The sequence below is a fragment of the Neltuma alba genome, unplaced genomic scaffold (assembly GCF_004799145.2).
Source record: "Neltuma alba isolate B1F8T4 unplaced genomic scaffold, ASM479914v2 tig00011422_pilon, whole genome shotgun sequence".
NCBI lineage: Eukaryota > Viridiplantae > Streptophyta > Magnoliopsida > Fabales > Fabaceae > Neltuma > Neltuma alba.
In genome coordinates, this window is record NW_021636106.1 from 449,528 (window position 1) to 464,632 (window position 15,105).

Below are 15,105 nucleotides of genomic sequence, written 5' to 3' on the forward strand. Positions count from 1 at the left end.
ATCTACTTTATAATATAGTTTACACGATAAAGTAGATCTTATATTTAGATTCGAATGTAGTAACTAGTTTGTGAAGTTACACCATGCTTACAGGAATGCTATTTGGTATGCTGATTACTGGGCTCGGGAGGGTCACAATGATTTATCTGAGACAAATGGAATGTTCCTGGAAGACAAGCAACACATTTCGTAAGTTTTTGTGCGTTTACTATAGGCTTTGCTTGCCCCCACCTGCAACTAGTAACACAAGGACTTCTTCAGCTACTTGATTTCTGATATGTAAAGCAACATCCTTCCTCGGGACATGGCTAGAGTTTTCCAACCCTTTCTTCCGTACCTTGCTTTTACCGGGACTATTTTTGACAGTATGGACTATGGAGGCTCTTTACTGCAAATGATAATTCTCCTCTTGCTTTGGTTTTAATGACTAAATATTGCTTTATGATGTGATCAAGGAGAAGGTGGGGTACTTCCTCGGTGGCACATGGGGTAGACAAGTAATTGTCGCTTCAATTTTATGATGAACATGTGGCTGATTCAATATTGTCAACCACCTTTTGGGTTTTTAATGTTGATGGTAAACGAAACTGAGTTGGGTGCTTATAATAAAGTTGCTGATGGATATAGATTATCGTCCTTATCTGAGATTCAAAATAATGACCAAACAATCTTTTCTGTGCCCTGGTTTAGAAAATTCCCACCAAATTGGTAAAGGGTGTTCTACCGACTAAACAAAAAGCTTCAACAATGTGTCAAAAAGGTTTCGAATGTGCGAGAAAACTCCATTGTGTGCCGAAAAGATATTCTAACTTGCTATGCAACTTCCGTTCGTCTTTGTAATCATAACTTTCTAATATAAATTAAATCTTATCGCTATTAGAGAAAAACTCTATTTCACACAAAAATTTTAAAATATGGACTGACAATTTCGTAAAAAACACAAAGGCTAGCAACTTCTTGTTAGTTATTGCCCTTATTTCATAGATTTTTTTATTTATAACTTGATTTTTAATATAAGAACTAATTTAAAAAATTAAAAAATTTAATAAATTGTATTTTATATTAAGGATAATAGTTAATAACTTAAGAAGAATAAATAAATTGTATCTTTATTTTTGTTAAAAAAATTGTATCTTTATTTAGTTTCAGTCATTTTTCTAAACTAGTTAATTGTATTTTATATTAAAGATATGAGGTAATAATTTTTTTATTTCATGTCATTAAAGGCAAATCGGTGATTTTATAGTTTCATGAAAATTTTCCTTGAATTATTTTTTCCATTTTAAGTCACTGAGGACAATTTACCCGTTTTACACTCAAACATTATCCATGCAAAGACATAAACAAATTTCACAGAGCGGGCAATTAGCTCTTTAATGGGATCTTCCAGGCACCAGCAACCTGATATTTTTCGGATTTATTTTATTTTAAATCAAGAAAATATATATTTATTTGCAATAAACTCTTTTTTTTTTTAAAAAAAAAAGACGTTTGCAATAAACTCTTATTTTATTTTACGTCCCCACGTAAATCTATTTATTTTAAATTTGATGATTCATAATACTCCTCCCGTCCTTCATATAGGACCTAATTATTGAGATGATTTTTTTGAGTTGATTTTGGTCCTAAATATAAGACATATTTATCATATTTATCAATTTTCTCTAAATTACTACTATAAATACTCCTTCAACCATAATCAAGTAAAAGAGAAAGATGAGGTATTAAGAAAGATGATTATGGTATTTTAGGAAAAACGTGTTATACTCCTCCGATCCTTAATATAGGACCCAATTATTGAGTTAGTTTTAGTCATAAATATAGGACCCATTTCTTATATTTATCAATTTTCTCTAAATTACCTTTGTAGATACTCTCTCAACCATAATCAAGTAAAAGAGGGAGAGGGGTATTAAGAAAGATGATTATGCTATTTTAAGAAAAATATGTCACATTTCTTGTAATTAACTAACTTATCTAACTTTTTTAATTTAATCAAATTAGTTAAATGAGTCTTATATTAAGAATCAAAAGAGTATTTCTTATAATTAACTAATTTACCTAATTTTTTAATCTAATGAAATTAGTTAAATTGGTATTACTCCTCCGGTCCTAATTATAAGACCCAATTGACTTATTTGAGGAGATTAAGGAAGTAAGTTAAGTTGGTTATTTATAAAAATAAGTGTTGTTATTCCTAAAATATCCTTGCTAATTAAGTATATTGGCTAAACTATCATTATTAGAAGGATTATCTTGGAAAAATACATAATATAAGAGAAAAAATGGATTGGGTCTTATAATTAGAACCAAATAAAAAGTCAAATTGGGTCTTATAATAAGGACAGGAGGAGTATATTAAGGATAGGAGGAGTAATATTGGATCCGGCAATAGTTCGGATCTTTTATCAACTACGACGCGCTTCTTTAGCGAGTGAAGGAAGCTGGCGACAACGCGCTTCAGAACTGTAGTCGCCGTATTCGCATGCGAGCGAGAACTTGATCTCTCTTATCCAGACCGTCATGTCCGTCTCTGATAAATCCATATATCAACGATGTCCTCCCTCCTCCGGTTTCTGATCTTACTGCAACTCGGATCTTCGATCGGTTGACTCGTCATCTATTCACTCTTTGACAAATTGGGGTTCCTCTCCTCCTCGATTCGAGCTGGTAAATCGGTGATTTGGTTCTGTTTTCTCATCCTTATTCAATGCTTTGTCTTAGATCTGTACTTTTCTCCCCCCCCCATTTGTCCTCTCTTCATATGTGAATATCTGTGCAGTAACTCTTAACGGTTGGTGTAATTGGATTTAAGGTTACAATATGGATTCGATGGACATCGTGGGGAAATCAAAGGAAGACGCTTCCCTTCCTAAAGGTAATTTTACCCTATTTTGTGAATTTTATTTGTTGTTGATCTAAATTTGTTCTTCCCTAACTTAACATTGAAATTGTTTTGATGGATAAGATGATTCTGAGATTGAAAAATTGATTATTTTAGAAATACAATCATTTGGGCTTATGCGCAAGAACCTGTTCGCCCGGTATTATTTTGAATTAATCCGCTCCACTAACTCCAGAAGATCCAGATGACTGAATTTAAAAATCAAGATATTTCATATACATCTATATTTCTGAGACATCTTCGTGGTACTTTTAATTTTAAATTGAAATTTGAAATCGTTGATTTTGTTTTGCCGGAATAACCTAATGTAGCCTTATTAAAACAGGATGTGAAGAGAGATCATAAATGGCACAGAACTTTTATTTCTGGTTAACGAGTTGACATCAACAAGCCATACTTAGCTGGATTTATATTTCTTACTTTGAACTAGGATCTTGTACTGTTGATGTTTCGCTTTTTCCTGACTATTACTAACTACTGTTTAGGTTATTGCTGCTAATGATGGTGGTGTCTGGTTCCTTTAATTTTGATGGGACCTAAGGCCCAAATGATTTCCTTTGTAAGTTTATCGTTAATGCCTCGTGGCTTTGCTCACTTGCCGAAACAATTTTTTTCCCCGCAGCAACTATGACAAAAATTATTAAAGAGATGCTACCCCCTGATGTACGTGTCGCAAGAGATGCACAAGATCTATTGATTGAATGCTGTGTAGGTGAGAAGTGTTATGTAACTTTTGGTGATTTCATTATCAAACAAAATCTTTATTAACCCAGAGACTCCTTACACTTCCTTATTTCGTTTTCTTGCCCTTGATTGCTTCTTAAATTTTAGCTGTTACTTCCTTTTTTTTTTTTTTCCTAAGCTGTTACTTCTCCTTTGTTTGTTCGACCTGTATTTTAATGATTTGTCTATGACATGTTACTCATGATTGTAGAAGGCAAACTGTCGCAGATGTTTTGGGAGCATTAGTTGATGAACTTGTTATTCTAAAGTTGGTCATGAATATGCAAAATTCCCATCATGTTATTCGTTTGAGTTTTTGTTGGGTGCCTATGTTGTAAATTTAGTAAACCCTCTTTTAACTCTGCTGTGTTATGTATTGCAAATACGAACATGTTGAAGTTATTCTCATGCTGTCTTCTCTTTCTTCTTAGCACTTTCATGCTTATCGACTTAAAAAAATGTTGAGTTGCTTGAATCTTCTGACTTTTGGGTTTCAATTGTATTACTGAATATGATTTTGTTGGTTGATCTATATTTTTGTAGAGTTCATAAACCTTGTATCATCAGAGTCCAATGATGTCTGTAATAGAGAGGATAAACGGACAATTGCACCAGAGCATGTATTGAAGGCTTTACAGGTTATTTATCTGCCTAACGCATTGCTCAAGCCATATGTGTTTCTGCTTTGATTTATATCCTAGTGTATCCCGTTGTTCTGTTTCTGCCTATGTATCTTTTTTAACATGACCGTATTGGTTTTTATACTTCTTTCTCTTTGTTGTGGTTCTGTGGCAAATGGCAGCCAGTTTTTACTTTTCTCAAGGATAAATGTATCCTGTGCTGTCATTTATCTTCTTTTTTAATATACTTTATCATGTTATTAACGTACAGGTTATAGAAGTGGCTTTCCATTTTGTGTGTAATGGTTGATATTTGGTGAATATGATGGGCGTTAAACCCTTGGAAGGGCACATGATCATTAATGGTCATGTATTGTTACTTGAATTGGAGTGGGATAAACACCACATAGCTTCTGAATATGATGGGCGATAAACCCTTTTAAGGGCACATGATCATAAATGGTCATGTATCGTTAGTTGAAGTGGAGTGGGATAAACGCCATATAGCTTCATCTCTAACACGAAGATCACCATTGGATAATAGGTTTTATTGACGCAGCTTATGGAAGTTATGTCATTACTTGATAGGATCAAGGGCAATTTCATTTTTTCTCTCTTTAATTAATTTTCTTTCTAGAAGAAAAAAGTGGTTTGGTTATAATTTGTTGCATTGTTATCTTCTTTGACCCCACTCTATTCTTTTCTATTCAATTGCTGCATTATTGTCTACGATTAGATCTATGTTTCTTGTAAGGATAATCTCTTAATTAGACACCCTTTTTTGCTTCCTCTTTAATCCCTGCTCCATCCTTACTAGCAAGTTTGTTCTACATAATCACAATTATATTTGTGTGAAATTGTGAAGATTGGTTGGATTATGTGTTTACTGACGTGGCTGAAACCATTTTTATTGACTTACACCTGCTCTATTCAGGTTCTTGGATTTAGTGAGTACATTGAGGAAGTTTACGCAGCATATGAGCAGCATAGGATTGAGACCATGGTATTTTGTTTACTTTCAATGCCCCTGCTTCTTCTGAATTGTTAGAATGATATAATTGACTTTTCAATAGTATATCTCTTTTGATTGCCCCCGCTCTTTCTTTGTGGGTGAGCATTGTTATCAAAAGACCATGAAAATCTGGAGTTGGCCTTGTTCATACAATCCTAATGGAAGCGGAATTTGTATTATCAAATCCGGGGCCAACTAGGGTGATTATCTTAAGGGGGCACTCGCAGCCTGGTGGACGGTTCCCTAAAGAAGGGCCGCAGCCACTCAAAGTGGGGCTGACATCTAGGATTTTCCACAGGGTATTTCGGTATGATACCTGAGATAACTGCCCATGCATTGTTTGGCTGCAAAAATCAATGTCACCCATGAAATCTCTAGTAATCTTTATGGTCCACCTATGCTTGCGGCAGTAGCTATATTTGAAAAAGAAAAAAAAAACCTTCAAACTATGATGATATTGAAAATTTTAAATTGATATTTAAAACTATGATGATATTTAACTTGAATCGAGTGTTCTGTGGTTGCGATATCAGTTTGATGTTTGGTCGATTAATGGTCTGAATTTCATGACAAGAAAATTCCCGGTGTTTCTATCCATAGCTTGTTTTCCTCGTATACGTCACTACTGCTCCCTATGGGAGGTGGGGGAAAGACACATTTAATACTGGCCAGTTAAAATGGAGAAGTTAATTATGGACCACCGTTTTTGCTTGCGTTTTAACTTGAAAGGAAAATAAAATTATTTTATTGATTTTGGTTGCCTTACGCAGCAGGACTCTTTAAGAGCTGGCAAGTTGAGTAATGGAGCCGATATGACTGAGGAGGAAGCATTGCTGGAGCAGCAAAGGATGTTTGCAGAGGCGCGTGCTAGGATGAACGGTGGGGCCGTTGCTTCCAAGCAGCCAGATGCTGACCAAACTTTAGATAGCTAACTTTTATCAGGATAAATTTATTTTTCTTCAAGTATAGGCAAAGCATATCTCTGCTTCTCAGTAGTTCCACTATGTACAAAAAAACGTGTGCTAACTCGCCTGCCCTAGGCAGATGTGCTAGTTATTTGAACCCTATGAAACCGTATATTTGGAAGCTAACGTAAGTAGTGAGGGTTCATGAAAACCCACCTTTATTGATAATTACGTGTGACTATTCTGCTTCATCTCTTGCATCCTCTCACCTATCAACAACATCAGCTTGACACAATTAGATGATTTAATACATGCAGACGACCGGGCTCTGTTTTTCCTATTAAAATTGATGACTATAGGATTTGGGGGAAGCGATTTGATATTTGGATTAATGTTTGTAAAATTGAAGTTTGAACAAATTAGAGCTTGAAAATCGGAGTCTGAGCGAATAGTTAATCCAAGTCGTTTCTAATCTAACTTATAGTTTTAAACGCGGTTGAGTGAAAAGGTAATCCAAACATAGAGACAACTGCCCAACTATTTTCCAACCCCTCAAATATTGGTAGGCTGATCCAAACAAGAAAGAAGCAAATGATATTTAGTGCCTCAAGAGCCTCTAAAGGCTCTTAAGGGTCTTCCAAATTGATGGGTATATAGTCAATTGCTCACCTTGCGAAACTCTTACGTCTGAGCAAGTTAAAGACGTTAAGTTGAGAGACTAGTGCCGAGTAAGTAAATAGAAGAGAGAACTGGTGGAGGGGCCCCATTAATGAACAATGAATACACTAGGGCTGTCAAGTTCGTAGGTAGGTGCAACGTACACTCTGGTGATGTCATGAAGGTGCACGTCCAGCAGTAGGAGACATGATGAAGGAGGGTATCATAGGGCATGTCAAGTTTCTGGATGCTATCTGGTATGCTGATTATTGGGCTCGGTGAGGTCATAATGATTTATCCGGGACGAATGGAATGTTCCTGGAAGACAAGAACACATTTGCCAAGTTTTTGTGCGTTTACTATAGGACGTAGTCCTAAATTTTATAATTCAGGCTTTGCTTGTCTCTGTAAGGGGGGAAAATATCTTTATTTCAAAAACTAAGGCATCTAAGATGGTAGAATTGAAGCAGCACCATGTAAAATAGTCCACGCCTTCACCTGCAACTGGCAACACAAGGGCTTCTTTAGCTACTTGATTTCTGATACGTAAAGCGACATCCTTCTTCAGGACATGGCAAAAGTTTTCCAACCCTTTCTTCCAAACCCTGCTTTTATCTGAATTATTCTGACAATATGGAGGCTGCTTACTGCAAATGGTAATTCTCTTTTTGCTTTGGTTTTAATGACTAAATATTGCTTTATGATGCGATCAAGAAGAAGGTGGGGTATTTCCTCGGAGGCACATGGGATAGACAATTAATTGTCGCTTCAATTTTATGATGAACATGTGGCTGATTCCATATTGTCAACCACCTTTTGGATTTTTAATGTTGATGATAAACGAAAAGAGTTGGGTGCTTATAATAAAGTTGCTGATGGATATAGATTATCGTCATTATCTGAGATTCAAAATAATGACCAAACAATCTTCTCTGTGCCCTGGTTTAGAGAATTTCTACCAAATTGGTAAAAGATGTTCTGCCAACTAAACAAAAAGCTTCAACAATGTGTCAGAAAGTTTCGAATGTGCAAGAAAACCCCATTATGTGCAAAAAAGATATTCTAACTTGCTATGCACCTTCCTTTGGTGTTTGTAATCATAACTTTCTAATATAAATTAAATCTCAACATCATCAGAGAAAAACCTCTGCTTCACACAAAAGTTTTAAAATATGCAATGATGTTTTCGTAAAAACACATGTACACACCTTGTTGTTGGTTATTGCCCTTATTTCATAGATTTTTTTTATGCTAACTCGGCTTCTTAATATAAAAATTAATTTAAAAAAATTAAAAAGTTGAATAAATTGTATTTTATATTAAAGACAGGAGTTAATAACTTAAGAAGGCTAAATAAATTGTCTCTTTATTTAATTTCATTAATTTTTCTAAACTAGTTAATTGTATTTATATTAAAGACATGAGGTAATAATTTTTTTTTATTTCATGTCATTAAGCGCAAATTGGTGATTTTATAGTTTTAGGAAAATTTCCCTTGAATTATTTTTTCCATTTTAAGTCACTAAGGACATTTACTCATTTTACACTCAAACATTATCCATGCAAAGACATCTTAAACAAATTTCACAGAGCGGGCAATTAACTCTTTAATGGGATTTTCCAGGCTCCAGGAACCTGATATTTTTCGGATTTATTTTATTTTAAATCACGCAAATCTATATTTTATATCAATAATAGTGGGTAACGATAACGGATCCGCCCTATCCGGTAAAGGTTCGGATCTTTTATCACCTCCCACGCGCTTCGTTTAGCGCGTGAAAGAAGCCGGGGATAACGCGCTCCAGAACTGTAGTCGCCGTATTCGCATGCGAGCGAGAACTTGATCTGTTATCCAGACCGTCATGTGCATCTCTGATAAATCCATATATCAACGATGTCCTCCCTCCTTCTGTTTCTGATCTTACTGCAACTCGGATCTTCGATCGGTTGACTCGTCATCTGTTCCCTCTTGACAAATTTGGGTTCCTCTCCTCGATTCGAGCTGGTAAATCGGTGATTTGCTTCTTTTTTCTCATCCTTATTCAATGCTTTGTTTAGATCTGTACTTTTCTCTCCCCCCTTTTGTCCTCTCTTCAGATGTGAATATCTGTGCGGTAACTCTTAACGGTTGGTGTAATTGGATTTAAGGTTACAATATGGATTCGATGGACATCGTGGGGAAATCAAAGGAAGACGCTTCCCTTCCTAAAGGTAATTTTACCCTATTTTGTGAATTTTATTTGTTGTTGATCTAAATTGTTCTTCCCTAACTTAACATTGAAATTGTTTGGATGGACAAGATGACTTTGAGATTGGAAAATTGATTATTTTAGAAACACAATCATTTGGGCTTATGCGCAAGAACCTGTTCGCCCGATATTACTTTGAATTAACCTGCTCCACTAACTCCAGAAGATCCAGATGACTGAATTTAAAAATCAAGATATTCCATATACATCTATATTTCTGAGACATCTTTATGATACTTTTAATTTTAAATTGAAATTCAAAATCGTTGATTTTGTTTTGCCGGAATAACCGAATGTGGCCTTACTTAAACTGGATGTTAAGAGAGAGCATAAATGGCGAACTTTTATTTCTGGTTAACGAGTTGACATCAACAAGCCAATACTTAGCTGGATTTATATTTCTTACTTTGAACTAGGATCTTGTACTGTTGATGTTTCGCTTTTTCCTGACTATTACTAACTACTGTTTAGGTTATTGCTGCTAATGATGGTGGTGTCTGGTTTCTTTAATTTTGATGGGACCTAAGGCCCGAATGATTTCCTTTGTAAGTTTATCGTTAATGCCTCGTGGCTTTGCTCACTTGCCGAAACAATTTTTTTTCCCCGCAGCAACTATGACAAAAATTATTAAAGAGATGCTACCCCTGATGTACGTGTCGCAAGAGATGCACAAGATCTATTGATTGAATGCTGTGTAGGTGAGAAGTGTTATGTAACTTTTGGTGATTTCATTATCAAACAAAATCTTTATTAACCCAGGGACTCCCTACACTTCCTTATTTCATTTTCTTTCCCTTGATTGCTTCTTAAATTTTAGCTGTTACTTCCTTTTTTCGTTAATGAAGCTGTTACTTCTGCTTTATTTGTTCGACCTATATTTTGATGATTTTCTCTATCACGTGTTACTCATGATTGTCGAAGGCAAATTTTAGCAGATATTTTGGGAGCATTAGTTGATGAACTTCTTATTCTTAATTTGGTCATGAATATGCAAAATTCCCATCATGTTATTCGTTTGTGAGTTTTTGTCGGGTGCCTACTTTGTAAATTTAGTAAACACTCTTTTAACTCTGCTGTCTTATGTATTACAAATACGAACATGTTGAAGTTATTCTCATGCTGTCTTCTCTTTCTTCTTAGCACTTCCATGCTTATCGACTTTAAAAAAAATGTTGCGTTGCTTGAATTCTCTTTTAGGTTTCAATTTTATTACTGAATATGATTTTGTCGGTTGATCTATATTTTTGTAGAGTTCATAAACCTGTATCATCAGAGTCCAATGAAGTCTGTAATAGAGAGGATAAACGGACAATTGCACCAGAGCATGTATTGAAGGCTTTACAGGTTACTTATCTGCCTAACGCATTGCTCAAGCCATGTGTGTTTCTGCTTTGATTTATATCCTAGTGTATCCTGTTGTTCTGTTTATGCCTATGTATCTTTTTTAAAGTGACCGTGTTGGTTTTTATATTTCTTTCTCTTTGTTGTGGTTCTGTGGCAAATGGCAGCCAATTTTTACTTTTCTCAAGGATAAATGTATCCTGTGCTGTCATTTGGCTTCTGAATATACTTTATCATGTTATTAACGTTTATAGAAGTGGCTTTCCGTTTTGTTTGTAATGGTTGATATTTGGTGAAGATTGGTTAGATTATATATTTACTGACGCGGCTGAAACATTTTTTATTGACTTACACCTGCTCTATTCAGGTTCTTGGATTTAGTGAGTACATTGAGGAAGTTTACGCAGCATATGAGCAGCATAGGATCGAGACCATGGTATTTTGTTTCCTTTCAATGCTCCTGCTTCTTCTGAATTGTTAGAATGATATAATTGACTTTTCAATAGTATATCTTTTTTGATTGCCCCCGCTCTTTCTTTGTGGGTGAGCTTTGTTATCAAAAGACCATGAAAATCTGGAGTTGGCCTTGTTCATACCATCCTAATGGAAGCGGAATTTGTATTATCAAATCCGGGTCCACCTAGGGTGATTATCTTAAGGGGGCACTCGCAGCCTGGTGGACGGTTCCCTAAAGAAGGGCCCCAGCCATTCAAAGCGGGGCTGACATCTAGGATTTTCCACAGGTTATTTCGGTATGATACCTGAGATCACTGCACACGCATTGTTTGGCTGCAAAAATCAATCAATCTCACCCATGAAATCTCTAGTAATCTTTATGGTCCACCTATGCATGCGGCCGTAGCTATATTTGAAAAAGAAAAAGAAAAAGAAAAACCTTAAACTAGATGCTATTTAAATTTTTAAATTGAATCGAGTGTTCTGTGCTTGCGACATCAGTATGATGTTTGGTCGATTAGTGGTCTGAATTTCATGACAAGAATGCTCAGAGTTTCTATCCATAGCTTGTTTTCCTTCTATACGTCACTACTGGTCCCTATGGGAGGTGGGGGAAGGACACGTTTAATACTGGCCAGTTAAAATGGAAAAGTTAATTATGGACCACTGTTTTTGCTTGCGTTTTAACTTGAAAGGAAAATAAAATTATTTTATTGATTTTGGTTGCCTTACGCAGCAGGACTCTTTAAGAGCTGGCAAGTTGAGTAATGGAGCCGATATGACTGAGGAGGAAGCATTGCTGGAGCAGCAAAGGATGTTTGCAGAGGCGCGTGCTAGGATGAACGGTGGGGCCGTTGCTTCCAAGCAGCCAGATGCTGACCAAACTTTAGATAGCTAACTTTTATCAGGATAAATTTATTTTTCTTCAAGTATAGGCAAAGCATATCTCTGCTTCTCAGTAGTTCCACTATGTACAAAAAAACGTGTGCTAACTCGCCTGCCCTAGGCAGATGTGCTAGTTATTTGAACCCTATGAAACCGTATATTTGGAAGCTAACGTAAGTAGTGAGGGTTCATGAAAACCCACCTTTATTGATTATTACGTGTGACTATTCTGCTTCATCTCTTGCATCCTCTCACCTATCAACAACATCAGCTTGACACAATTAGATGATTTGGGGCTTATTTGGGAAGGTTTAAAAAATCCCCTATAAGCACATTTCACGCAAATTAAGACAAAACTCCTCTCACATACTGGCCTCGTATTCTGTAAATTATTATTGAAAAGTTATTTACAAGCTATTTATAAGGTGTTCCAAACGGGCTTTTAATACATTCTGACGACCGGGTTCTGTTATTAAAATTGATGATTGTAGGATTTGGGGGAAGCGATTGGATATTTGGATTAATGTTTGTAAAATTGAGGTTATGAACCAATTAGAGTTTATGAACAAATTGAAGTTATGAACTCGTAGTTTTAAACACGGTTGAGTGAAAAAGTAATCTAAACATGGAGCCTACTATCCCAACTATTTTCCAGCCCCTCAAATATTGGTAGGCTGATCCAAACAAGAAAGAAGCAAATGATATTTAGTGCCTCAAGAGCCTCTAATGGCTGCTAAGAGTCCTCCACATTAATGGGTATAGAGTCAATTGCTCAACTTACGAAACGCACTCAATAGGACTGAGCCAGTTAAACACATTATTAGCTCGAGGGATTAGTGCCGAGTAAGTAAATAGAAGAGAGAACTGGTGGTGGGGGCCCATGAATGAGCAATGAAATACACTGGGGCTGTCAGTTCGTAGGTAGGTGCAATGTAGACTCTGCATCCAACATATTCCATGGGACTCACAATTGGATGATGTCATGAGGGTGCACGTCCAGCACTAGAAGACATGATGCAGGAGGATATGTGAGGGCATGTCGAGTTTCAATAGTGATGGCTTTGTATTTTGTTTGTTTTGGCTTTTATTTTTTTTATATATTTTTTTACCGTTTTGGATGTCAAGTCAAAAGAGATAGTCAAGCACAATCCTTCTCTCTCTGCCCCACAAGAAAGTGAAACAACAAACACATTGTCTCCTTAGATTCCTTTCTTTTTTTTCTATTTGAAATGCACTCTATCCCACCCCTCCATCGCTCTGTGTCTGATTTCCTATATCAGCTGGTGGGACTGCCCATGTTTCTTTTGTCAGGATTCTCTTGCATTTACACCAAAGGTCTAGAAACAGAGAATTAATTAAAGCACCCTCCATATCAATAAAAGCAGAAGAAACCAGATTCTTTCCCCACCCTTTCATATATTTAATAGGAGTTTTTTTCTTTTCTTTCTCAGATGAAGACAGACATGGCTGCTAGAACGTCCCAAGATTTCTCCTCCAAGAGGCACTTCCACTGGACAAAAAAGGTCGGTGATGAAGAATCTGAAGCTCCCACTTCAGAATCAATCTTAAAAATGATTGAGGAAGAGGAAATCAAGGAGGATAATGACAAGAATCCAGGATCAGCAGCTACATCACAACAAGCGGCAGCATCAAGACGGAAGCTTCAAGCCATTGCAATCTCAAGGCTTCGATCCATTCTCACCAAGTTTGGTAAGAACCGTTCGAGCCTGCCCTTTGGCCTAGGTCCCAGAGTTGTAGGAACCCTCTTCGGCTATCGACGTGGCCATGTACATTTCGCATTCCAAAAGGAACCCACTTCACAGCCAGCCTTCTTGATCGAGCTTGCCACACCAATTAGTGGTCTTGTTCGTGAAATGGCATCTGGGTTAGTTCGAATCGCTCTGGAATGTGACAAGGAGAAGAAGGAAGAAGGGAAGAAAGCTGGGAGATTGCTTGAAGAACCAGTATGGAGGACGTACTGTAATGGGAAGAAATGTGGGTTTGCTACAAGAAGAGAATGTGGACCAAAGGAATGGGATATACTGAAAGCTGTGGAGAAAATTTCAATGGGTGCTGGTGTTTTGCCTGCTGAATCTGGATCTGATGCTGCTGGTGAAGGTGAAGTCATGTACATGAGGGCTAAGTTTGAGAGAATTGTGGGGTCCAGAGATTCTGAAGCTTTCTACATGATGAATCCAGACAGCAATGGATCTCCTGAGCTCAGCATATACTTGCTCAGAGTCTAGCATCAATGGAAGCTCTGTTTTAGCCACTTAGTTAATTTCCCCTTTTTTTGAAACACCAAGCATCCATGGAGGCCTAGTCTTCTCCAAGTTCCTTTTTTTTTTTTTTTTTAGCCCTTCTCTTCTATCTCTCTGTTTTTATTTTTCCTTTCTTAGATTAGTATGAGAAGTGGACTTACTGTGTCGGAAGGGGGGTGGAAAATGGTGGATGATTAGTATACTTTACAGCATGGTGATGTGGGTCATGAAAGGGTGTCTATGTATAGTTTCTTCTTTCCCAATCCTTTTTCAATTAGTGATCAGACAAAAAAAGTCGTTGCAAATCATTAATGTCTTCACATTGTTATTTGTTTCATTAACTTTATCAACTTCATTATTCCATGTCATGTTATGCCTTCTCTGCACTTTACACCGTTTCTTCCCTCTATATGCATACACATTCAGATTTATATCCATATGATCATATTGAAAATAATTCATATAACAATTTATCAATTAAATCACCTTTTATTCTCTCTCTTTCTTCTTTATCTGTTGGATATGATAGCTTCATTATTACTTTTGTGATGCATTTGTTTTCCTGTTCAGTATCAGAGCATCTTTATCTACCTATAATCCAAAATATTTCTGTATTTTGGTCTAAAAAGCTAAGGACTGTTCTAATCATGGCTTTTGATGCCAATTTTGTTTGTGAAATGATCCCAACAATTTTTTCTTTGTTAATCCTGATCATAGAAGTCATCAAAAGCAATATATATTAGAAAAATGAAAAGAAAACAAAATTGGAAATTTCATATCCTGACATGTGATGGCAGACCCCATCTTTGCCTTCCTTTTTCTTTTTGTTTATACACTTGGCCATCAGCTTTTCCTTTTGTTGACTGCTTTTTATTAGTTTTCTTTCTTTCTTTTTTTCTGTTTTGGTCTAATTAATTAATTGGCATTGTTCAAATTTGTATTCTTCTCATCAATCGATTACTCATTGTAGTCTGTGCGGCTAGAGCTGCAAAGTGTAAAAACTATATAGCCCACCAACGTTATATAACAAAGATGTCCAAAAATAAAGAAAATCCCTTTAACTTGATAATATGGTCATAATTATGTTCACC

The 15,105-nt window shown here is 36.1% G+C and overlaps 2 protein-coding genes and 1 pseudogene across 3 annotated transcripts; all 3 read left to right on the forward strand.

The window, feature by feature from the left end:
* The first annotated feature begins 1,186 nt into the window (after positions 1 to 1,186).
* On the forward strand, positions 1,187 to 14,319 carry LOC114713284 (protein MIZU-KUSSEI 1-like). The gene is made up of 2 exons (XM_028897896.1): positions 1,187 to 1,195; positions 13,184 to 14,319. The coding sequence occupies exon 2, from the start codon at positions 13,205 to 13,207 to the stop codon at positions 13,997 to 13,999; it is 795 nt and encodes a 264-aa protein (XP_028753729.1). The 5' UTR covers positions 1,187 to 1,195; positions 13,184 to 13,204; the 3' UTR covers positions 14,000 to 14,319.
* Positions 2,467 to 6,416, forward strand: LOC114713287 (protein Dr1 homolog). Of its 2 annotated transcripts, none has more exons than XM_028897899.1 (6): positions 2,467 to 2,670; positions 2,816 to 2,878; positions 3,528 to 3,617; positions 4,172 to 4,266; positions 5,183 to 5,251; positions 6,034 to 6,416. In XM_028897899.1, the coding sequence occupies exons 2-6, from the start codon at positions 2,824 to 2,826 to the stop codon at positions 6,190 to 6,192; spliced, it is 468 nt and encodes a 155-aa protein (XP_028753732.1). In that variant the 5' UTR covers positions 2,467 to 2,670; positions 2,816 to 2,823; the 3' UTR covers positions 6,193 to 6,416. The 2 variants fall into 2 exon arrangements, with proteins under 2 accessions (XP_028753732.1, XP_028753731.1); XM_028897898.1 differs by having other exon boundaries at positions 2,468 to 2,670; positions 6,031 to 6,416.
* On the forward strand, positions 8,798 to 11,965 carry LOC114713290 (protein Dr1 homolog; annotated as a pseudogene).
* Positions 14,320 to 15,105: the final 786 nt, after the last annotated feature.

Coding starts and splice junctions, on each gene's coding strand:
- LOC114713287 (XM_028897898.1), top strand. CDS start 2,824: ATGGATTCGATGGACATCGTGGGGAAATCAAAGGAAGACGCTTCCCTT. Junction 4,267..5,182: donor ATGTATTGAAGGCTTTACAG/GTTATTTATCTG, acceptor TGCTCTATTCAG/GTTCTTGGATTTAGTGAGTA. Junction 5,252..6,030: donor AGCATAGGATTGAGACCATG/GTATTTTGTTTA, acceptor TGCCTTACGCAG/CAGGACTCTTTAAGAGCTGG.
- LOC114713284 (XM_028897896.1), top strand. CDS start 13,205: ATGAAGACAGACATGGCTGCTAGAACGTCCCAAGATTTCTCCTCCAAG.